The sequence below is a fragment of the Arabidopsis thaliana genome, chromosome 4 (genome assembly GCF_000001735.4).
Source record: "Arabidopsis thaliana chromosome 4, partial sequence".
Classification (NCBI taxonomy): domain Eukaryota; kingdom Viridiplantae; phylum Streptophyta; class Magnoliopsida; order Brassicales; family Brassicaceae; genus Arabidopsis; species Arabidopsis thaliana.
The window spans coordinates 11,983,827-12,006,719 of record NC_003075.7 but is presented as its reverse complement, the minus strand read 5'-3'; the positions used below and the strand labels follow the sequence as shown (position 1 = coordinate 12,006,719).

Here is a 22,893-nt window from a genome sequence, read left to right as displayed (position 1 = left end):
AATATACTTTAGTACAAACCATTAAAATAAAAATGAGTTCCAAATTTTAAAAAACAAACAAGATAAATAATTTAGTTTTCCAAAAGAATTATTGATCCACATACAATTGTCTATTTGAAATTGAAAACCAGTCAAATTGTTTTTTTAGTAATTGATTTCCAAACTACAAAAAGAAAATGTGGTTAGTAGAAGAACTAGTAGAGGTGAACACGTGGAGACACGCTTAAAGCACGCGACGAAGAACACGTTGATAGCGATTATGGGTTTAATTCTATTGGGCCTTTTCTGGGAGTCTAGACCCAAGCCCATATAGTAGTAATCTTTTTGACCAATCAGTCAACCCAACCATCCTCTCCCGTTGACCGTGAAGTGAGTCACGCACTTACCTCACAACAATAGCACTAACCACCGGTAGCTCTACAATGTCTCTTAGTTCGGTAACAAACTCTTCTAACTAAAAGTATAGTAAAAACTTTGCTATATAAGAAAGAGTCTTTGCACATTTCATTTACTTGCAACCAATTACAAAAAAGAGTGTAAGAAGAAAAACAAAACAAATCCATTTTTTTTATTACTCTGTTTTTTCCCCTGTTTTTAAGTTTATTTACTTCTTACTCTGTTTTCTGCTCTGTTTTAGCTTTAAACAGAAGACTAAAGAAGATGGTTGCGGTTGAAAGAGTTGAGAGTCTAGCAAAAAGCGGAATCATATCGATTCCAAAAGAATATATTCGTCCAAAAGAAGAGCTCGAGAGCATCAACGATGTTTTCCTAGAAGAGAAGAAAGAAGACGGTCCTCAAGTTCCCACAATCGATCTAAAGAACATCGAGTCAGACGATGAAAAGATCCGTGAGAATTGTATTGAGGAGCTGAAAAAGGCATCTTTGGATTGGGGAGTGATGCATTTGATCAACCATGGAATACCAGCTGATCTAATGGAGCGTGTCAAGAAAGCCGGAGAAGAGTTTTTCAGTTTGTCTGTGGAAGAGAAGGAGAAGTATGCAAACGATCAAGCCACTGGAAAGATTCAAGGCTATGGAAGTAAATTGGCTAACAACGCGAGTGGACAATTGGAATGGGAAGATTACTTCTTTCATCTTGCGTATCCTGAAGAGAAGAGAGATCTATCAATTTGGCCTAAGACACCAAGTGATTACATGTAAGCTTTGAATTGTTTTACTAAAGAAAACAAAATCTTGTTTTGGTTTTAGAATCTTTTATTAACGTTTTTCGATGATTGTAGAGAAGCAACGAGTGAGTACGCGAAGTGTCTTCGTTTGCTAGCGACTAAAGTCTTCAAGGCTCTCTCTGTCGGTCTAGGTTTAGAGCCTGACCGTCTAGAGAAAGAAGTTGGTGGTTTAGAAGAGCTTCTTCTACAAATGAAGATAAATTACTATCCAAAATGTCCTCAGCCTGAGCTAGCACTCGGTGTGGAAGCTCACACCGATGTAAGCGCTTTAACTTTCATTCTACACAACATGGTTCCGGGTTTGCAGCTTTTCTACGAGGGCAAATGGGTCACTGCAAAATGTGTTCCTGATTCGATTGTGATGCACATTGGGGATACTTTGGAGATTCTTAGTAATGGGAAGTATAAGAGTATACTTCATCGTGGGTTGGTGAATAAGGAGAAGGTTAGGATTTCTTGGGCTGTGTTTTGTGAACCCCCAAAGGATAAGATTGTTCTTAAGCCGTTGCCGGAGATGGTGAGTGTTGAGTCTCCGGCTAAGTTTCCTCCACGGACTTTTGCTCAACATATTGAGCATAAGTTGTTTGGGAAGGAACAAGAGGAATTGGTATCCGAGAAAAATGATTAAGTTTCTGTGTTTACTCTTATTTTTGAAACTCTATGTGCGAGTTTCTTTTATAATGTGTTTGTGTCTTTCTCATGAATTTGATGTGTTTGTGCCTTTTATAGTGAATATTGCGGAGCTTAACAAGCAAACTTTAATTTAAAGAAACAAAGTTCTAAAATAAAATATAAAAATAAAACCCAAACAAACTACATGCAAACCAAACTTTGATTCCCCTGAATTAGTTAACTTTTGTATCTACGAAAGCATTAGTGTGCCTTCTTTCAAAGCAGTCACTGAACTCAACAAATGGTATGGCCAAATTGATTGTGTGCTATTGGTATGGATCAACTTCGGAATCGATTGTTTACTAATGGTATGGCCTTTTTAACCCAATTATATATTTGGGCTTAACTCCACTACTTAATGGTATGGCTCAATCTCCTTCTTCTCTCCTGTCTAAACAAGTAAACAACCATCTACCACATCCAACATGATAAATTATATTTTTAGTATAATTATCCAAATAATAATCTACAGAAAAAACGCAAGTATCAAAATGGTTGAAAATTTGTTAGTAATTTGGTACTGTACATTGTTCATGTTCTTGAAAATTTGGTTTAATTTGGTATGATTAATTGGCTGTATACCTTTCACGTTCAAAGCAATATAAATAGATATGCGAACTAAACTTATCACAAATTTTATTTCCTCGGAAAAGGTACATATGCAATTCTTTTTTTTGTTTGGAATTTTTTAAATAACTTGTATGTATATGTATCTTTATCTGATTTTATTTGTTTTGTTTTATTGGGTTAATTGGTGGGACACATACATAATATATATATAGTAAAACCTCTATAAATTAATACTCGATAAATTAATTATTTTTATAAATTAATAAGTTTTTCCGGTCCCGAGTTGGGATCAATATAAAAATTAATACAAATTGATAAATTAATAAATAAATAAAAATAATTGAAAATCTTATATAAATATGTGGTTCCATCAATAGCATAAAATAATAATTTTATAAATTTACTAATATATATTATAAATATCATATGTAAAATATGACTGTAGTATTTTTTTCTTCAATTTTTATTAATTCTTTGTAATGTTCAATTCTAATATTTTACAACATAAAAAAAATTGTATTGTTTTTTAAACTTAATAATTGCTTGCTACTTATAATTACTATTGATTATAAAGAAAAAACTACATTCTATATCAAAAAAATTCAAGAATTTATAAAAGATGTACAATTTTATTAATTTATCTATAAATTAATATCTCTCTAAATTAATTAATTTTCTTGATCCAATGTACATATTTATCTCTATAAGAATATTACACGTGAAATTAATTTTAGTAATTAGTTTTCATCAATAAATATCAACACATAATGACGACTTTATGCTTATATTTATCCTTTTAATTAGTTTTTACCATAAATTCAATTTTAGTTTCTACCATATCAAAATCATATTGACGAGAAGTAAATGTAGAAAATGACTAAGCCAAATATTGTATATATTTGAAAAACATATAATGTTTACATTTCTAGTTGTAATTCTATACTCTTTAAGTACATTGCAATTTTATTTTTTCTAATGAAACTAATATATAAAATATCTATGTTTTGTCAAACAAATATCTATGCTTAGCATTCGTTTTCTCACGTGTAATTTTATATTGACCGTAAGCTATGAGAATTAGAATAATATGCTTTCTCTTGTTGTGGATGCTAATGCTCTCATGGCATGGACAAGATACAAATGATGTCGTCACGATTAGCCTGATCAGAAGAATCAAAATAAACAGGGGGAGTGTTCAGTTGAACTCGACCATATTTGAAACATCAAACAATCGAATCAGGTTTGATAGACAATTTTCTACGCTTTATTATGGTGCTATCTCCATCGGTCAACCATCCAAAAACTTTGTAGTAGCCTTTGATACAGGAAGTGCGGAGTTTGTAGGTATCCAATAAAAATTGGGCTTATGAGGGTCTGTCCAAATATGATTCTAGCCAATCCCTATCCTATATAAAGAACGGTATGACTCATTTGATATGCTTATTTCTTCTCTCATTAATAATTAGTTTTAACCTAATTTCGATATTACATGTCAATATCCACACAAATCAATTATGATACATCTATTATTAGAGGTTTCCTTAGCCAAGATGATGTGATAGTAGGTGACATGACGGTAGAGAAACATGTAAGCGTAACTATATAAACAATTAATCTTACTTTAATAATAAATATAATATTTCATATACCATAACTAGTTAATGCTTTTCTTTTTGTAGACTTTCGTAGAGGATACCAAGGAAATACATAAGAGGAATGAATTTGAAAGATGTAAATTTAGATGGTTTGTTCGGGTTAGCATTCCAAGAGTATTCTATGAGGAATTTAGAACCCATTTGGTAAATATTCATTTTCCCAAACATTCTTTATATGTTAACTAAGTAAATACTAAAAACTAACATTAAATCTTCTATTTTAATATTCAAATTGTAATATCAATTTAACAAACGAAAAATACTTGAAAAACATGTTATTGTTTTAAAAAAAAATATAAAATTCTAAATATTACAATTTGAATTGATTCATTTTTCATGACAGTAAAATCTATTTTTTAGTTTGTTGTAAAACATAACATATTGATCCTTAAGAGACTCTGGTGCTTCACAACATGGTTCCGGGTTTGCAGCTATTCTACGAGGGCAAATGGGTCACTGCAAAATGTGTTCCTAATTCGATTGTGATGCACATTGGAGATACTTTGGAGATTCTTAGTAATGGGAAGTATAAGAGTATACTTCATCGTGGGTTGGTGAATAAGGAGAAGGTTAGGATTTCTTGGGCTGTGTTTTGTGAGCCACCAAAGGATAAGATTGTTCTTAAGCCGTTGCCTGATATGGTGAGTGTTGAGTCTCCGGCTAAGTTTCCTCCAAGGACATTTGCTCAACATATTGAGCATAAGTTGTTTGGAAAGGAACAAGAGGAATTGGTGTCTGAGAAAAAGGATTAAGTTTCTGTGTTTACTCTTATATTTGTTCGTGTCTTTACTATGATTTTGATGTGTGTATCTTATTGAAGATGTGAAGACATCATTATACAATGGTGTCACTAACGTGATACGTAAGAATAATAAAAAAACAAATTTCATCTTCGTTTGCATTTTCTAAACTGTTTTCAGTCTCTTGGAAGGAATCTAGTCACTATAGACCGAGATTTGTAACCGAGATCAGCAAGAGACAAACAAGTAACCAAGAGAGAGATATGTAGATCTATGAACCACATGTTGTATTGAGAACTTGAAAGTATTTCTGATTTACATTTTCTGTTTATCCGTTTTATGATACTAAATGTAAGAAAACAGATACCGAAGAAAGCAAAAGAGAGAGGGAGATGCAATACATGGCTAATATAATGAGAAACTGAAGAATGTGGTTTGCTTTTGCTTTCTCCTTTCTTCCCTTGTCCTCAAGATGAATTGTTCTGCTTCTTTTGGATTTCAAAATGTTAGCTTTGCGTTGGAGGAGTTATACCACATGATCAGACTGAGAAGAGAACCAAATCTGAATGTACATAAGGACATGAATCCAGATACTACAAATGCGTTTTGATCCATCAGCGAATGCCTAAGTTCCTGCAAAATTAGAAACAACATTGACACCAAAAGATATAAGTACACATGTTGTTCCTGATTTGATCAGATGCATATTTCATAAGTTCGTGGTTGCAGACTTGACTTTATTATATTAGCTTACCTCCTAGCTGTCCATTGCTGGTTTGTTTCAGGAGTTATTCCACTATTACCAAATTGCATTTGTTGTCCAGCTGAAGAGACTGGTTTTGCCGCTGCCATTCTTGTTACCTGTAATGGATCGGGGTATCGGATTAAGGAATTAAGAAACCTCCGGTATAAGGGGTTGCAAACTCCTTTATATTCAAGTTTAGAGTTTTACCTCATTCCTTGCTTGGAAAGAGTTTATTCTATTTTCCTTTGAGACCTGATACCAAAAAAAAGATTGCAACTCAATGATTAGACTTGGGAATGGAAGAAAACAAGTCAAGTGAAATTGAGTTTTACAAGCTGCACCTTTGGTTGAAATAATCTTGTGCGAGATCCATCGTTTGGCTGTATCTCGGATTTTATGGAGAGCTGTAAGTTAATAAAACCAGGTCAAAAACTAGGAGAATATTTCAGTAACTAGAGTGCGTTTTAGAAAGATCATACGTCAACTCATGAGCTGTACCTTGCTGAAAAGGTCTGTCGGTAAATCTGGTTGAACTCTCTTTTCCGAATGAAAACTAAACTCCTGTGTTGCATTTCAGAAAACAGTTTATGTACTCATTAGGAAACTCCATTCATGAACATACCAGAAGATCAAGTGCAAAGAATAATTGGTAAGACTGCCATACCAAAGGTACTGTTGTTTCTCGCTTGCTATTTTTGAAAATGCCCATGTCTCCTCTGCTTGAAAGTATCTGTTTAGCAGGAGCGGAAACCTATATTAGGTGTGAAATACTATAATGCAAGCAAATGAGACTCGAGAATGGATAGTACCTTCTTGTTCAGAGGACGAGCTTTAAAAACGTGACTTCCTTCTGAGACATCATGCTTAGATATATCCATACCGCTTGGTCTGCAAGAAAAATTCAACTTTTAACTTTACATTCACATCAAAGGCAAGTTGAAGTCAGAAATCAAGCAATCCTTCATATTTTTCTCTGTGATTAGTGACTTTATAATAAGTCATACCTCCTACTTTCTCTGTTATCACCGTCAAGCATATCAGTTATAATAGATTTGTCTGACTCCTGTCACAAAGAATTTTTTATTACTTTAGAGGCAGCGCTTTGGCAAGGATCAAGTTATTTAGATGGGAGACCTTGGTAAGATCACAGGACACAGGATAAACTAATATAAAGAAATATCGATGCTACCTTATACGCATGAGACCGTGTTGTTACTGCTGATGAATGTTGCATAGCCCTTTCTGAAGTCTTCAAATGAAATTCCTGATAAGAAATGGAAATAATTTAATCTAAAGCCTTAAACCAGGATATGATGGAATCACTATAGCAGCTGAGAAGAATTCATTTGTGAGGCTTACTTGGAATTCTGGTAGTTTCGGAGTGCTCTTTTTCCGGATGGGCAATGAAGGAGCATCAAATATCTACAGATCACAAACACGAGATTGAGCTTTTGGCTATGTAAATGAATATCATTTCTATCACACATTTCTAAGTAGCAGATGCAAAGTTACAAACCTTTCGGTTAAATGGACGTGCTTTGAATCTATATACAGCTGGTTGCTCTTGTTCTAACTTCGCATCATTCTTGTGCCTGAAATAATCATTAGCAAAACAGCCGGTGAGATGTGACCTTTCCTGTAACTATTCACTTTCAGCAAACATTTAGCTGCTAACCGTATCCTGTGAGCCCTCTGTGATGTAGCAAAATCAGGCTCCTGTGGGATAGTAATCTTTGTCCTGGCATGTTGAGCGTTTTTATCAAGAGTTGTATCCTGCAAAACCATTTAGGAATAATTAAATGATTTACATTTCATTGTAAAACTCTATAAACAAGATCAAGAGTATTCAAGCAATAGAAAGCAAACCTTCTTGGGGATCTTGTGGACAAAACTCATTTCCTGCTTTGTATCAGCAACCTGAAACAGAGAACAAATGTCTTTTATTGCCACTACTTTCAGCACCTAAATTCAGATTATCAGATATATATACCTAGTACATAGTTAAAAAGAAGTATACACTACTCAACTCAGTGTACCATGACAGTCACCCTATTTGAAAAGTCTGCAAAATACTCTACCTTACGAAGAAGACCTCCATCAAGCTTCTGTCTTTTAGACGCTTGAACTTCAGTCCCAGATGTCCCACAACTTCCTTTATCATGACTTTGATCCACTTGCATATGGAATTTACTATAAACCAGCAAAAGAAGCCACGTATTAGGTGAATAAAATCAAGTTGACAAGAAGATAAAGCACCTAGATTTACATGCTCCAAAAGTCACCTGGCATTATTTTGTTTTGCTAATTGGCTAGCAGTAGGTCTCATTAATGTTGAGCTCCTTGGAGTTGGTCTGATGCTTGACTTAGCTCGGAATTTTGGTTTATCAGTGTGTTTGTGATTGCTAACCGTCGGCCCTAATAGAAGTAGAGAAAGTGACACCATTAGCAATGATGAAGACAGTAGTACATATGTATTTTTAAGGGGGCAACAAGTTTGATCAATAAAGTATATACCAAAGATGGTCAGAAGTAAGATGGACCACATTTGAAGGCAAAAGAAAAATGTAATTGATGATACAAAAATATAAAGAGCCAAAATGTAATTGAACTACATGCATGGTCATGTTGCTATTATAGCAAAATAATCACCTTTCCATATGGGCTGATTTGGAACTTTCTTCAAATTACAACCTTGTTGTTGTTGGGAGGAAAAAATCCCAGAACGCATTCTACTTCCTGAAAAGGCAAAGATCATTTGAAGAATCTAAAACATATCTTGTAGTCTTCTTCAACATTATGCTTTTATTTCTACCTCAGTTATCCAATCTCACAACCATAATCAAACTGGTAAACTACTTAAGAGATTATAAATTCACCTGTCTTATTAAAATCTGTGGCTAAATGATTTGGTTGCTGAAAGGTTCCTTTATACTTATCACAAACATCTGCAACGACTTCCTCATCCTCTGATCTCGTAGATGCCTCCGTCTTGTCATCATAAACCTCCTCTCTTAGTAACAGTTTTGTTACAAAAGCTGAAACACACAAAGAATCATCAACAAATACACCTTTATCCTAAAAAGTTCACACAATGCTGACAAAAAGGAGCTAAGATTTAGAGACATCAATTACAAAATTGAAAATGTAGGATTCAAAATATAATTGTGAATTGTAATCAAAGCAGAACCATGAGTCAACGAAAATGAAAACTTGAGGCCGAGAGAGTGTGATTAAAACTCACGAGAAGGAGCGTACGACGGAGCAGAGTGAAACCAGAACTCAGCGGCTTGAGACTCCTCCGGTAACTCTTCCCGAGTAAAATCGTACCACCTCGCCGCATCAAATTCGTACTCCAGATCGATCTCTTTAACCTCAAACACCATTGGCTCGATTTCCATATCTTCATCCATCTCCATTTTCGCTCGCTCTCTCTAAAACCTCCACAATCTCTTTCTCTCTTTTCTTTCTTGGGGAAATGCAACTAACCGAAGAAAATCACTGATCGGTTTTGCAAAATACCTGAAGTTTACCAAATGAAATTGAGGAGACAAAACCCTAATTTTCTCAGAAGAATCTCTGATTCATTGGGTCTGATGAAGAGGAAGCAGAAGCAGAAACAGAAGCACAAGGCAGGAAAGGAAAAAAACGGCACAAATTTCGCTGTTTCAGAGATTTTTTTGTTTATGCGACAAAATGGAATATATATTATTATTTAATATCATCCGCTCTCAAACGACACCGTATTCAAAACGTACTCGAAGCACAAAAGCATGGGACGCTCCGGTTTTTGTAACGACTCGAAATTTTGAATTCTAATTAGACTTTGAAAAAGACGATATTAACCTTAGCTGTGAGAGAGCGTGAGGATGGTTTCGTCAATTTACATGGAGAGCTTCGAGGCGCGTCTGGGACTGCGAGCTTTATTGGCTTTCGACGACACTGAAATTCCGGCGGGTTCAATTTTTACCCTTTGGATACGTATTTATTTACAAATCTGCCACTAACGGTTGTATTGCTTTGAGCCTTTGACTTGTATGACCTGACAATTTATACTTTCTCAGTATAAAAATTGAATTTTTTTATATGTGAACAATCTTATTGTAAGGTGTATGTATGTGTATTGCAATAAGATTATTATCTTGTAACGTAACGTAATAGTTTATTGCATTGCTATGGAGACGACGATAGAAGCTTTCTCCACCACAAATGAAAGTTTTCTTATTGAAGTAACATTTTCAAAATGACATTATAAGTAATATTTATATCTTTTGAAATCAGTTCTTATGAAAATGAGAAGTGGACACACCAGCATGACGTTGACTGTGAATTTAATAATTTTATCCATCATTTTTTAAGCAAAACTTGACATTTAATACGTTCAATGTGGGTACACAAAGACCCAAATTTGTGTTAAAGAAAAGGACAAATTATAAATTTTGTGGGTTCTTGGGGTAAGACAAAATTTCAAAATCTTTATGTATGTTTTTTAGGCATAAGTTTTGTTCAAAGGGTTTTTGGGTTTTGTACCAAAGCTACTTTTGGAGGTACAAAGATACATTTATTTGGGGTGGTGTTGGTTGAACCATTTTAGAGGTAGTAAAGGAAATTTTAACTAAAAATAGTAAAAGTAATTTTAATAAACCATACATATGCAACATTTTCATACAATTGTATTATTTGGTGTATGTTTTTCATTTAATTGGACTCACATGATCCACATGACAATTCTTTCCATAATCATAGCTAAAGTTTTCTGCTTCTTCTTTTCTTCTATCCATCATTTAATATGTTCAGAAGAATCTAAGTTACATTCAAAATATTAAACGTTACTCTCTGACAAGCTTTAAATAACATTGTTTTGATTGGACAGACACGAAAAAGTAAACATTAGTATCACCACAGAGTAAAAACACAAAGATATACGAATATTCTTCTCAGTTCTCTCATTCATGCCAAACATAAAACTTGACTACAATAATTACAAAAAAAAAGTAATGTGTTAGATTTTTCCTTGTTAACCATTTTTCTCTTCTCAAATTTTAAGGCTGTTAATAAATGAGATTAAAAGAAGCAAGGACAAAAAAACCAGAGCTCTTTCACATCTAGGAACAGACCTGAGACCTGTACTGTGTAAGAAGACAAGGGGTGTTTCAGATAAAGTAGCAGAGAGACAAAAGCAGCTCAGAGTTTGTCACGTGGTTTTACAGTTTTACTGCAACAATGCTTCGTCCTCTTTCTTCATCGTCTCCAGCTGTCTTTTCGCATACTTTGTGATGAGAATCGTTGTAGCCACTGTTGCTAAAAAGCCGAGAATGTTGAGAATCACCTGTGTTACCGAGAGACCCTGTTCTTCTGCAGAAGATGCTTCTGCTAATGTCCTTACAAGTATCCCTCTGCAACACAGAAACGAGACATTTGACTCATCCGTGAAAAGGGCTTTTTACTTAGGCTTCTAGAAGCTAAAATAAAAGCTAGACACAAGCTAAAACTGTTCTACAGTAGTGGAATAGTGTAATGTGAGGATTTACTAAGTATTCTTATTATGGGATGTTTTCTGCTGAGTAGGTGCAATGAGCATTGATGTAAACAGTATTGGACCTAACAAAATGTTTTGGAATTGAAAAGAAGAGATAGAAAGCTGACTTACGTGTAGATTGCGACAAAAACCTCAGGCACCATGCCTAAGAGAGAGCCCGTGATGTAAGGACCATACTTAACACGAGTTGCTACAGAACAGTAGTTATAAAGAATGTAAGGGAATGGAGAAATCCGGATTAAGGTTACTAATAGAAATTGGTGAAGCCAATTCCCTTCACCAGCAGCTCTTAATACGGCTGCTTGATCAGGATATCTTTCTAGCCATCCCTATAGAATAACAAGAAAAAAGAGACAAACACAATTCAGTAAAATGACATTTCACACAGTTACATTCACAAATGCAACTACATTATAACATCATTTGAGGAAACCAAAACAATGTTAATCCTAGTTCAAACCAAGATAACCAAGCTTTAGAGTCATGTATTGAGCAGCTTCGTATTTTCTAAACCTACCTCAGAACTTTCAATCATGATTAAAACTTGGATACTCTGACAAATTCAAGCGAAAAGGAAGCAGCTTTAGGGAGCTAACACATACTTGAATTTTGTGGCAGAAGAGTTGTCCAATAAAGTAAGGTAGCGAAACACCAACAGCTGCAGCTGAGATAATAAGTAGAAAGCCATAGCCATAACCAAAAGTCATCCCAGCAATCCACATTGATGGTGTAGATGGAAGAAGTATAGTTGGAAATATCGCCACTGATGCAAAAACAAGAAGACCACACACAGGATGTGTAAAAGTTCGTATCTCCCATTGTATAAGCGGTATAAGCTCCTGCAGAACCAGGCAAGTAGATAATTCCCCTTGTTAGTGAAGATTGTAAAAGACATTACACATACAACAAGCTCAAATGCAAGAACTCTTTGATCATACATGAATACTAATAGATACATTAAGCATCAACATCAAATCTAGTCAGACTACAAGCATGCAGACTATACGCAACTAGATCAGCCTCATTCCTCAAGACTACTTAGAATCTTCCACAAGAGTGAATAATCATGAGTTAAAGAATTCAATCAGACAAAGAATTAAACTTTTTGAGACACATGCAAGAGCAAATAAAGCTAAAACTGAATCTGATGATGGAAGTTAAAATCAAACCTTATCCATGATCAATGGACCGATCCAAATGTAACCCACAACAGCCAATGCAGCAAGAAAGGCGAATAAAAGAGAAAGCTTGACCCAAAACCAAAACCGCGACGAATCAGTCTTTTCTTCTTCCTTCTCCTGCTCTGATTCTTGACCTTTCTCTAAAACCTCACTCAATTTCACATAAGGCCCTTTCTCATCGTCGTCTTCAACTCTCACCAGCAGCTCAAGAACCGGTTTTTCGTCCTCCGTAACAGTCATCGAATCCAATCCAAAAAGATAACACTGGGTAAAATCTAATCCACTGGATTTTCCGGTTAAACGGGAAAATCCAGTGATCGGGAATTCGAAAAAGAAGAATGCAATCGAAAGAATCACAAAACAAATTGGTGTGTAGGAAAGAAAGAGAGACAATTTGTGGAAGTTTTCTCCTTGATTTGTGTCTTTGCTTTGTAGTCTTGTACCGATTTTTTTATTACCCTAACTTAAGTATATTAATTGCGTCTTTCTCACTACACAACACATTATATTCCAAATATCAGTTTTAAAATAAGAAAATCATAATTTGAAATATACATTATCTTAAAGCCCAGTGGGCCATTTCCAGAAACTTAAACTCTAACTGGGTCGGGTCGGGTTTTGTTAGGTTGATGATGCGACAGATTCTCGGGTCCCAGATTCTCTGAATCTCTCCCTCTTTCTTCCATTTCCCAGAACTCTCAGAGTTTCGCCACTTCTTCTGAAGAATCTGAAAGATCACAAAGTCCAAAGAAAAAAAATGAGCGTGATCACAACTCCAATAGAGACCCTGCACCTAAAGTCAACACTTCGTCTTCTACCACGAGCTGTTTATCGCAGTCAACGGATTCAAGTTTTCCCGCCCAACATCTTCTCGAACACTTCTCTGAGTTCTCCACTTCGCATCGACCCAATCTCTCAAGGTTTGTTCATCTTACTCTCATCGATCCTCAGGCGTTTATGCTTGTTGGGTACCTGCAAAATTTACACTTTCTTCTCTCATGGTTTTCTTCAACCTACTATATACACAGTTGGCGGATCGAGGAATTTGTGGCGTAGATATGCATCTGATAATTTCTCGGAGATGGGTTTGGATCCTGGAGCTGATCCATTCAAGGTGTGCGCTATGGGATCTTTCCTTTTCCATTCTATGTTATGTTGGGTTTGAATAGTCTTCTCAAAATGTGTCATCTTTAATGTCAAAATGTGATTTTGCACTATTGAAGACTTGTTAATTATCCTACTTTTGAATCTGATTAGCTAAAAATCATCCCTGGATCACAGTTTTGCTACTTTGTTCTTCGTTTGCTGATGATTTCAGTTGTTAAGAATTTTATGTTACTTCCGAGAACCAACATGAATCTAGTAAGTGGCTTGCAGGTTATTGAGAAGCCTTCTATAGTGGATAGAATGAAGAAAGCAAACTCAATTCTTCCTCATGTAGTGTTGGCGAGTACAATATTAGCTCTTATCTATCCTCCTTCTTTCACTTGGTTTACGTCGAGGTTCTTCCCATTGGAACAAGGTCAAATTGATCTAAGACTTTGAATTGTAGACATGAGGTTTGCTAAAAAGCTCTTCTTTACTCTCCTGTTATTTTAGGTACTTTGTGCCCGCTTTAGGTTTTTTGATGTTTGCGGTTGGTATCAATTCAAACGAGAAAGACTTTCTTGAAGCTTTCAAAAGACCAAAAGCTATCCTCCTCGGTTATGTTGGACAATATCTCGTAAAGCCTGTCCTAGGTTTCATCTTTGGCCTAGCTGCTGTTTCTCTTTTCCAACTCCCAACTCCAATTGGTAAAAGCTCCCTGTCTCTCATCATTCAAGACTCTTAACCTATCTCTCACATTAACCAATCTTTCTCAATCTCTCAGGTGCTGGAATCATGTTGGTATCATGTGTTAGTGGAGCTCAGTTGTCAAACTATGCGACATTCCTAACTGATCCAGCATTGGCACCTCTTAGCATCGTCATGACATCTCTATCAACCGCTACTGCGGTTCTTGTCACACCGATGCTATCACTCCTGCTCATTGGGAAGAAACTACCCGTTGATGTAAAAGGAATGATATCCAGCATTCTTCAGGTTGTAATCGCACCAATCGCTGCAGGATTGCTACTAAACAAGTGAGAGATATAGCTACAAGCCTACAACTAGAAATAACCACAAGTTGTTTCTCTAAGTATAACCATTTTTATCTCCTTTTTGTTTCTTCTTTTACAGGTTGTTCCCAAAAGTATCAAATGCAATCCGACCATTTCTCCCGATTCTATCGGTTCTCGACACAGCTTGCTGCGTTGGAGCACCACTCGCATTGAACATAAACTCGGTCATGTCTCCATTTGGAGCCACCATATTGTTACTAGTAACAATGTTTCATCTCTCAGCTTTCCTCGCTGGATACTTCCTTACCGGTTCTGTCTTTAGAAACGCTCCAGACGCTAAAGCCATGCAAAGAACATTGTCCTATGAAACTGGTACTAACTCTTTATGGTATTGGAAAATCTTATCAAGAAAGTACAATTTGGTTTAAAGATTTGAGAAGAGAAATGTGTTTGTGAATATATCAGGAATGCAGAGTAGCCTTTTGGCTCTAGCGCTTGCTACTAAGTTCTTTCAAGATCCTCTTGTGGGGATTCCTCCTGCTATATCTGTAAGTCTCATATCCTTTTGACATAGCATAATCTTTTATTGATGATGATTATAGAGATTTTTGTTTTGTTTTGCAGACGGTGGTAATGTCATTGATGGGGTTCACTCTCGTTTTGATCTGGTCTAAGGAAAAGAGTAACACATTTTAACATTTTGATTTTGTTTCACTCCACATTTTGATTATACATATATATATGTACTACAAATAATTGGAAAATTCTTCTTGTAATATAAATAATTCAATACAGAATTTGAGATTTTTAATGTACTAATCTCCATTTTGTCTTTATATTTTTCTCTTCAACTTCAAAGATGGGAAGTAATTAGAAAAACCAGAATTTGTTAATAAACCGATTAGTTTAATTTTGTTTGTGAAAATGATAAAAGACGGTTCAACAGCAAACCGGTTTAAAATTAAACCAGAACTTGGGAATTGGAAATTGGAGAAAAATCTCAGCCATGGCGATTGCTTCAACAGCCACCGTTCTTTTCTGCTGCGCCAAACCCAATTTCCGGCGAATTCATTCTGAGAGCCGTCCAGCTTCTTCTCTCACCACCTCTAACGAACCTGTAATTCGGATCCGAAGCCGCAGTTTAATTCATGACCCGGTTGCGCTGTCGGGTCTTATCGGAACCAGTTTGGTTGCGGCTGCTTTCATCACGGCGGGACCAGATGCTACTGCTTTGGCGGCGGTGGTGGATTCTCTTCAGCTAAGCGAACCGTCCAATGCGTTGTCTTTACCCACTTGGGCCGTTCATGTTTCCAGCGTTGTCGAATGGTTCTCTTCTTCTTCCTTTGCTTTATTGATTGAAATTCTCACTTAGAAAACATTTGACATTTGATCTATAGTGACACAAGAGAGTATTTGATGTTGTGGGTTTTTCGAGTTTTTGATATCATTATGAGAGAAGCTTCATCTACATATAAAGTCTCGATCTTTCACTCACAATGTAGATTAAGCTTCTCTCATTATGGTTTGAAATGCAGTTGGAGCTAACAAACAAGAAAAATGTAATGTCTTTCTAATTCTGGTGTTGTTTTTACTAAAGGATTACGGCGATGGCATTGGTATGGAAGTATGGAGAAAGAAAGGGTTATGAGTCTTGGAAAGGTCTCTCATGGGGAATGGTGAGAAAGCTCTAAGCCGTTTTCCTAGATTACATGATTTCATTTTTCTGAGCTTTTTGGTTGTTCTTAATCAGGTACCTTTGCTTGGTGGAGCTCTCTGTGCATGCACATGGCATTTCTTCTACAACGATGAATCTCTTGAGGTCAAGAAACTCTTGACTCCAACTTTTAGCTATAAGTCTGTGATATGTTTCGTTTGCTTCTTCACTCCTACTTAATGGTGTAATTGTTGGACTGCATTATCAGGTGTTGGTCGCTCTTCAGGCAGCACTAACGGTGTTTGGTAATATCACTCTCTGCATTGCTGCCTTTCGGATCAACAAGTTGTCATCCAAAATTGAAGTCTCTGAAAAGCCATGATGGCTAAACCGATCAATATGAGCAAAGTATAATTGAATTATTAATTGGAGGATCACTAAGATTCTTTTCCCCTTTGAAAAGTTCTATGAGATTCTATGTCAACGATTTAAGTATATTATATAGTCTTTATATGAGGAAGATCCATGTGCATTCAACCTATATCAGTAACCCAAGTTACACAGATTTAGTCTTATCCAGAATCTAGAGTTTGAATTAAATTATAAATTTTGGTTACGTGATCATAAGAACTTCTCCATTTTTGTATAAATGAGATCAAGAAAACAGAAGAAAGAAAGTGCCAAAACTGATAACGTTTTTCCCAGTGTGGCAAGTTTGGCTAAAATTATAAATAAAAGTAGACATCAAAATGCAGATATTGAGATTATCTTAACTCAAAATGCAGATATTGAACGTTTAACATTATCTGAACTAATTATCTTGTTTTGTTATATCATCTTAAATCGAGACCATATATAGTAAAACATGCCAACAAACTCAATCTAGTTAGTTGAAGAAAATCATTGTGTATAACTTACATCTGTCACACACAAAATTGAATCTTTACGTGGGACAGTACGACAATTTTTTTTTTTTTTAAATCCGAATCTCTTGAAGTTAAAAACTATAAGCAAAAATGTGGGGTGGTTGAGCTATTTCTGGTTAGGATCTTAATAAGAAGAAAAAAAATGAACGTAAGTACATAAGTTTAAAATAATAAAATTTTCGAATTATTAAAATAAGATACCAAGTTCCACTTAAATCTTGACAACGCGTTAATCGTGTTTAGACCAAGCCAGGGCGTGATGAAGAAGGCATATCTTATCTTTATCTTCCCCAAAAGTCCACCAATAATACCATCTTAATCATTACTTAAACAACCCCAAAGGCCATTTATACATTTAAATTTGTTAATTTTACCTATTAGTTTGTACTCCTATTATGGGAAAAAAAAACCTACATCATTTTTTTTTGGATCAAACTGGATAAAAAATGTCAATTAATAAAAAAATGGAAAGTCAGAATTCAAAAATAAAGGAAATATACACGTCAGCTACGAAAGTACAGTTCTGACTTCATAACTTTGGAAATTTTACAAAACAGTGCCATTATTATTCCGTTTAGCTGCTCGATGATAAATTATAACCGTCAGATTAGGTCAGCCAAAAGAATCGCACGGTTAAGATTACGAAAGTGTACAATAAGGAGGTGTAGAAGAACACAACTTAAAAAAAGTGAAAACCGTAGCGTGACTCATACCATATAAATATATACACATGTATGTTCCTCCATAGTTACGTGTTTCTGTTTTTCTCTAATTTTTCTCTTGTTGTTCTCGATTAACGAAAAAGACTTGTCGTTCTCAATTCTTATCGATTTAAGAACAAATCATCTAACGAAGATTACTTCCGAAGATCAGAAACAAACACAAACTGTGAATCGTTGTTTGTTAATTCTCTTTAAAATCGCCAGAAGAAAGAGATCTCCGTTTTCTACAGGTAAAAATTCCCAATCTCCTTTGTCTTGTGTATTTTTGATTGATTGATTGATTTAGTTGATTCTGTGTCTTGTCCGATCTGAATTAGATTCTTGTGTTATCTTAGTATTTGTGTTTCGGAAACTCAGATCTACTTTTTTAATTGCATAATTTGATGACGAAATTGTTGTTATCGTAGCTAAAACAAAATCGATCTGTGTCAATAATATAGTTGTACTTTTGTTATGGATCTAATCCTCAAAAACCCGACAACCTTAAAAGATCCTCTGACATTGAGGAATCTTTGGTCTGACTAATCTCATCTATTGTCTTCTTGTCGTGTATATTGTCAATAATCGCAGTGGTAAAATTTTAATTTGAATTTATGTGGTGTAACAGAAGAAAAGCAAGAGAGTAAGAATGGGATCGGAACAAAACGATAGCACAAGCTTCACGCAATCGCAAGCTTCAGAGCCAAAGCTATGTGTTAAAGGATGTGGTTTCTTTGGATCACCATCAAACATGGATCTCTGTTCTAAATGTTACAGAGGCATTTGTGCTGAGGAAGCTCAAACAGCAGTTGCTAAAGCTGCTGTTGAAAAATCTTTCAAGCCTTCTCCTCCTCGTAGTCTCTTCATAGCAGAACCTCCTGCTGTTGTTGTGGAACCCAAACCCGAAAAGGCGGCAGTTGTTGTTGTCTCGGCCGAGCCATCTTCCTCGGCGGTTCCTGAGGCGAACGAGCCATCGAGACCTGCACGAACCAACCGGTGTTTGTGTTGTAACAAGAAGGTTGGGATCATGGGGTTTAAGTGCAAATGCGGGAGCACTTTCTGCGGCGAACATCGGTACCCGGAGACTCATGATTGCAGCTTTGATTTCAAAGAAGTTGGACGTGGAGAGATTGCCAAAGCTAATCCTGTGGTTAAGGCTGATAAAATTCAAAGGTTCTGAAATATGGAAGTTTTTTCTAAGTATTTTGGTGGTAATTACTCATTTGTATTTGAACCGATTTGGGGGTTGTCTTGGATGGTTTTAATGGATTGTTTCCAAAGGGATAGAGGATGATGAATTTGGTTCCGTAATAAAGTGAATCGATGAAGTTTGTTCTTAAACTAAATTGCCAATGAGTTTGACTCATCTCACTTTTACAAAAAAAATTTGGTCATGTTTACAATTTCAATATAGACATCATAAACAAAATAAGTAATCTTACCAATAGACCTTTGACGAAAGAAGGGATAGTGTTAAGTGTTAACCATGGCAAGGCAACCATCGACCCACTATTCAGTTCGCTTTCCCCCTAAGTGTCTTTCCCATTTTAAACTCTCAGTAACAAATCCGCGTAATATACACGCAAAACCTACCACTGGGAGTTTAAAATGAGAGAGATACTCATCGTCCTCCCTATTTTGAAGATGGGAGCATTGTGAAATTTTATAACACTTCAAAATTATACAGACATTCATAACAATAAAGATATACATGAACCAACGATAACACTCGGCCTTTTATCTTCGAAAAAAAGTCATGTTTCCTAAGTGAGCTAACTAATTTATGTCTTGGTATAACATACCAATGTTACATGAATATATAAATTTGAACTTGGCATATATATTAGAGTTTTATCTTATTTGATCAACATGATAGCATATTGGGCCCCATATCGGCCTAAATATATAAATATATTTTTGGGCCTGGAATTTGGTCTGTACATGTAAAGCCCACATGTAAGATTGAGGATATATAAAACTCGATTCTATTAAATAATACTATACAGTATTTGCTAGATGCTGAAGTAGTATACAAATTACAAAGGATAATATATTAACTTTATACATTTATAAAAATGTTGGCAACACCTTGAAAATTCATGAATTTAATTCAAAAGTCAAAACAATTAACATTGATGGAATGATGTTTGTCTCTCTTGAAACTCTGTGAGATCCTAACAAATGAATTCGAGGTAATCACTCTATTGATTATCATTGATCGATTAAATGATTTGAATCTCATCTTTTTTGGATTAACCTTATTGAACTCTGATGCCATACAAAAAAAAAAGTTATTAGTTTTCATTCAAAACATAAATCGATAATGAATGAGTGATCATGTCTTTTATATACTATTGGTGATTTTTACATTTTCCAAATGAGATTGTATAAGTCGCGCGTAGTCACGAAAAGAACATGGTACTCACGAGCAAGCTCACGTGTAAGGCAGCAGTTGAACAAGTGTATTGTCTCCTTATCCACATATCCATACGAATTTGAACATTTATGAAGACATACACACACAAGACTTGCGTATGTAAAGAAAACATGCACATAAAGCCCCCATACCTCTTTCTTTATTTATTTTCTCGTAAATTGTTAGCCTCTCCCGTTTAAGCCGCCGATATTGCAGCTTTTCTTTTATGCTTACTCACACAATTAAAATAAATATGTGAAGAGCGTTACGTATATAATTTCCGATTACTGTTTGATGTATATCGTCTTTATTTACATATGTGCGATTTTAAATCACCATCAGCCATATGTATATACTATATACACTCCGAGCAAACGACATGTTCTATTATTATCATGTAATAGCCAATTATTAGGGTAATCATTATCCACATTGACCTATTGATTGAACTTTGGGTCTCTGTATTAAGGACGAGATAAAATGATTTTACTTATAAGAAAAAATAATGTTTTCATGTTCCCCGTTAATGTAGCTACCAACACAAGTTCCTTTCTAATTTTGGAAAGTAACTTTTTAGTCACTTCAATAGAAGTACATACATAACATATGATGAAAGTTGATATAGATAACAGTAATTAATCATCATCAGAAGTTATCTAAAGTAATGTGCGATATAGTCATATATAACTATAGTGTAAAGATACTTATGGGTAGAAAATTCTGAATCTACTTAAACTTTATGACTAGTAATATATGTGAAAGTCTTGTCGAAACCTCAAAGTGGGAAAAATGACTTAAGCATGTCACATAAATTAGTTGTTGTATATCCAAGTAGTTTCATATTTAGTGTGCTACGACATATATGAATTGTCGAAAAAAACACCTTGAAATGTTGATAAGAAAAACCATACTTAGAGCCAACCACACACAAAAATCAAATGCAAACTAGCAATGAGAATTCATCAAAGAAAAACCAAGACAAACAGAAAAATGTTACTAAAATCAACATAAAAAGATCTACGAGCTAAAAACGAACCAAAATAAAAATTTGAGAAAAAAGAACCTGGTTCATCTTATGAACGTTGACCCAAACATAATGAAGCTCGATAGAATCCAAACTCTTATTAATGTTCATAAGCTAACCTCTTTTAATCATATATATATCCACTAAACTCATGATTCATCGTTAGCTAGCTAGCAACGATTATGAGTGTGTGTGTATATTTGATCAATACGGTGGTCGTCCCGTTGACCAATAAGACTGATCATGTTGCTGCTGCAACTGAACCGAACCAAGAAGATTAGGTGGTAACCCTTGATGACCTGACATAGCTTGTTGCTGATGTTGCAGTTGTTGTCCCATCATTGGCGGCGACTCCAATGATCCTCCTCCTCCTCCGCCATGAACCGGCGTCTGCATCTCATCTTCCTCTAAAGGCAACCTTTCGTACGCCGCATTGCTAAAAGACGCAGCCATGACAACGACAGGACCAGCACATAACAACGGACCAACTACGCTTCCTCCAACCACCTGTCCTTGTCCTCCAGCGAGGTAAACACTCAATCCGGTGGCTGTAGGAGGAGCCGGAGGAGGGAGAAAAGATCCTGAGAGAGATAGAATCTCGAACCTTCCGTGAAGACTAACTACCGAGCCAGGAGAAGGATGAGATCCAGGCTGACGTATAGTGACGTTAGTAACATTTCCAGTACCGCTCATAACGCAAACGCCGCGTTGGCGTCTTCGTGCAAAAGTGGCAACGCTTTCGACTAAGTCGCAGCCATCTCCGATCTCCATCACGTGGGTTCTAAGCGCGTTTGCGCTGTCCCGTGTGATGATAATCGGTGGTTTTGGTTTGTTCTTGGATCCCGCTGGTCTTCCTCTTGGTCTTCTTGTCATCTGATGATCTCCTCCGGAGCCACCACCTCCTTCTCCTGAACCACCGTGTATATCTATGTCTTTACCTTCACTACCGCTGTTGTTAGCTATGTTGTCTATGTTGTCGCTTGTCTCTTCACGATCCATCTTGATTTGTCGGTTTCCTCCTGATCCTCCTTGTTGGTCACCATCGGTTTGGTTTCTTTGTTGCTGGTGATGGTGGAGGAAGAACTCTTGTTGCTGTTGTTGAAGATGTAATTGAAAGTCTCTTGCGTGGAAAGGAGGAGGTAGAGAGCTTTGTGATCCATGAGATTGTACTGGATCCATGATCTATGATTCAATGGTGGAATTGGATCAAAAAAAGAAGAAGAGAGTGATCTAAGAACAGATCTTTTTTAGTTGACCTTTTTTTTGCTTCTTATTTTGCTGTCAAAACTAGCTAGCTAGAAGAAGAAAGAGAGTAGTAATGATGAACAACGAAATCCAAGCTGGATCTTCTTCATCTTCGTCTCTTCTTCCTTTTGATTTTGTAGGGTTTCTCTCTCTATACCTAGTTTTGGTGTATAGCTATAGCTTCTGATCTCTTTCTTTGAGTTGGAGGAAGTGAAATTTGGAAAGTGAAAAAGGAGGTTTTGGTGGGGTTTTATTTAAACTAATATTGAGATGTGTATGTGGGTCTAACTTTGGTTTGTGATTGGTAAACTAGGGTTAAGTAAAGAAAGGGACAAGATAAGAAGCCAAGTTATGGGATTATTTGTTATTGTGCTTATGAATTTTTGACTGTGACTTTCCTCCTATGTATGGGCGGTGTTTCTGGTCCCCCTCTTACTCTTCGCCCTTAAACCTTATAATTTCGTCACACGTTAGTAAGTCACTATCCAACCATCAAAATTTGATAAGACAAAAGAAACCAAACATGTATTGTGTTGGAA

The 22,893-nt window shown here is 35.8% G+C and overlaps 8 protein-coding genes and 1 long non-coding RNA gene across 17 annotated transcripts; 6 read left to right on the top strand and 3 right to left on the bottom strand.

The window, feature by feature from the left end:
* The first annotated feature begins 510 nt into the window (after nt 1–510).
* Nucleotides 511–1,994, top strand: LDOX (leucoanthocyanidin dioxygenase). 3 transcript variants are annotated; one of them, NM_118417.2, is made up of 3 exons: nt 511–536; nt 638–1,157; nt 1,242–1,955. In NM_118417.2, the coding sequence occupies exons 2-3, from the start codon at nt 661–663 to the stop codon at nt 1,813–1,815; spliced, it is 1,071 nt and encodes a 356-aa protein (NP_194019.1). In that variant the 5' UTR covers nt 511–536; nt 638–660; the 3' UTR covers nt 1,816–1,955. The 3 variants fall into 3 exon arrangements, with proteins under 3 accessions (NP_194019.1, NP_001031700.1, NP_001320035.1); NM_001036623.1 differs by having other exon boundaries at nt 648–1,157; nt 1,242–1,952; NM_001341563.1 differs by having other exon boundaries at nt 511–1,157; nt 1,242–1,994.
* A 1,924-nt stretch (nt 1,995–3,918) lies between these two features.
* On the top strand, nt 3,919–4,884 carry AT4G22870 (2-oxoglutarate (2OG) and Fe(II)-dependent oxygenase superfamily protein; the record flags this gene model as incomplete). 2 transcript variants are annotated; one of them, NM_001160794.1, is made up of 3 exons in its annotated part: nt 3,919–4,017; nt 4,119–4,160; nt 4,516–4,836. In NM_001160794.1, the coding sequence occupies 3 exons, from the start codon at nt 3,919–3,921 to the stop codon at nt 4,834–4,836; spliced, it is 462 nt and encodes a 153-aa protein (NP_001154266.1). The 2 variants fall into 2 exon arrangements, with proteins under 2 accessions (NP_001154266.1, NP_194018.1); NM_118416.2 differs by lacking the exons at nt 3,919–4,017; nt 4,119–4,160 and having other exon boundaries at nt 4,498–4,884.
* Nucleotides 4,885–5,088: 204 nt separating this feature from the next.
* Nucleotides 5,089–9,439, bottom strand: AT4G22860 (Cell cycle regulated microtubule associated protein). Of its 3 annotated transcripts, none has more exons than NM_118415.6 (18): nt 8,811–9,439; nt 8,446–8,604; nt 8,219–8,305; nt 7,852–7,984; nt 7,648–7,759; nt 7,436–7,486; nt 7,245–7,342; nt 7,086–7,161; nt 6,929–6,991; nt 6,759–6,833; nt 6,574–6,632; nt 6,379–6,457; nt 6,234–6,299; nt 6,068–6,130; nt 5,911–5,973; nt 5,777–5,821; nt 5,579–5,685; nt 5,089–5,457 (listed from the first exon to the last, which is right to left on the bottom strand). In NM_118415.6, the coding sequence occupies exons 1-18, from the start codon at nt 8,983–8,985 to the stop codon at nt 5,439–5,441; spliced, it is 1,530 nt and encodes a 509-aa protein (NP_194017.3). In that variant the 5' UTR covers nt 8,986–9,439; the 3' UTR covers nt 5,089–5,438. The 3 variants fall into 3 exon arrangements, with proteins under 3 accessions (NP_194017.3, NP_001078430.1, NP_001329325.1); NM_001084961.1 differs by having other exon boundaries at nt 5,095–5,457; nt 8,825–9,327; NM_001341562.1 differs by lacking the exons at nt 5,089–5,457; nt 5,579–5,685; nt 5,777–5,821; ... (2 more) ...; nt 6,234–6,299; nt 6,379–6,457 and having other exon boundaries at nt 6,535–6,632; nt 8,811–9,327.
* Nucleotides 9,440–10,384: 945 nt separating this feature from the next.
* On the bottom strand, nt 10,385–12,765 carry AT4G22850 (SNARE associated Golgi protein family). 2 transcript variants are annotated; one of them, NM_001160793.1, is made up of 6 exons: nt 12,275–12,706; nt 11,708–11,944; nt 11,217–11,434; nt 10,905–10,962; nt 10,775–10,824; nt 10,491–10,690 (listed from the first exon to the last, which is right to left on the bottom strand). In NM_001160793.1, exons 1-6 carry the CDS (start codon nt 12,524–12,526, stop codon nt 10,672–10,674), a joined length of 834 nt encoding a protein of 277 aa, NP_001154265.1. In that variant the 5' UTR covers nt 12,527–12,706; the 3' UTR covers nt 10,491–10,671. The 2 variants fall into 2 exon arrangements, with proteins under 2 accessions (NP_194016.2, NP_001154265.1); NM_118414.4 differs by having other exon boundaries at nt 10,385–10,962; nt 12,275–12,765.
* Nucleotides 12,766–12,910: 145 nt separating this feature from the next.
* On the top strand, nt 12,911–15,223 carry AT4G22840 (Sodium Bile acid symporter family). The gene is made up of 8 exons (NM_118413.3): nt 12,911–13,206; nt 13,315–13,400; nt 13,664–13,788; nt 13,886–14,079; nt 14,157–14,409; nt 14,507–14,760; nt 14,854–14,936; nt 15,013–15,223. The coding sequence occupies exons 1-8, from the start codon at nt 13,044–13,046 to the stop codon at nt 15,082–15,084; spliced, it is 1,230 nt and encodes a 409-aa protein (NP_567671.1). The 5' UTR covers nt 12,911–13,043; the 3' UTR covers nt 15,085–15,223.
* A 5-nt stretch (nt 15,224–15,228) lies between these two features.
* AT4G22830 (YCF49-like protein) lies at nt 15,229–16,692 on the top strand. 2 transcript variants are annotated; one of them, NM_001203874.1, is made up of 5 exons: nt 15,292–15,418; nt 15,477–15,714; nt 15,986–16,064; nt 16,139–16,207; nt 16,311–16,656. In NM_001203874.1, exons 1-5 carry the CDS (start codon nt 15,313–15,315, stop codon nt 16,422–16,424), a joined length of 606 nt encoding a protein of 201 aa, NP_001190803.1. In that variant the 5' UTR covers nt 15,292–15,312; the 3' UTR covers nt 16,425–16,656. The 2 variants fall into 2 exon arrangements, with proteins under 2 accessions (NP_194014.2, NP_001190803.1); NM_118412.4 differs by having other exon boundaries at nt 15,229–15,714; nt 16,311–16,692.
* Nucleotides 16,693–17,632: 940 nt separating this feature from the next.
* On the top strand, nt 17,633–19,071 carry AT4G22820 (A20/AN1-like zinc finger family protein). Of its 2 annotated transcripts, NM_118411.4 has the most exons (2): nt 17,633–17,920; nt 18,298–19,071. In NM_118411.4, exon 2 carries the CDS (start codon nt 18,319–18,321, stop codon nt 18,847–18,849), a length of 531 nt encoding a protein of 176 aa, NP_194013.1. In that variant the 5' UTR covers nt 17,633–17,920; nt 18,298–18,318; the 3' UTR covers nt 18,850–19,071. The 2 variants fall into 2 exon arrangements, with proteins under 2 accessions (NP_194013.1, NP_974594.1); NM_202865.1 differs by having other exon boundaries at nt 17,771–19,011.
* Nucleotides 19,072–19,986: 915 nt separating this feature from the next.
* AT4G07105 lies at nt 19,987–20,280 on the top strand. The gene has a single exon (NR_142094.1). It is a non-coding gene; the product is annotated as an other RNA (long non-coding RNA).
* A 423-nt stretch (nt 20,281–20,703) lies between these two features.
* On the bottom strand, nt 20,704–22,746 carry AT4G22810 (Putative AT-hook DNA-binding family protein). The gene has a single exon (NM_118410.3). The coding sequence runs from the start codon at nt 22,286–22,288 to the stop codon at nt 21,314–21,316; it is 975 nt and encodes a 324-aa protein (NP_194012.1). The 5' UTR covers nt 22,289–22,746; the 3' UTR covers nt 20,704–21,313.
* Between the last annotated feature and the right edge of the window lie 147 nt (nt 22,747–22,893).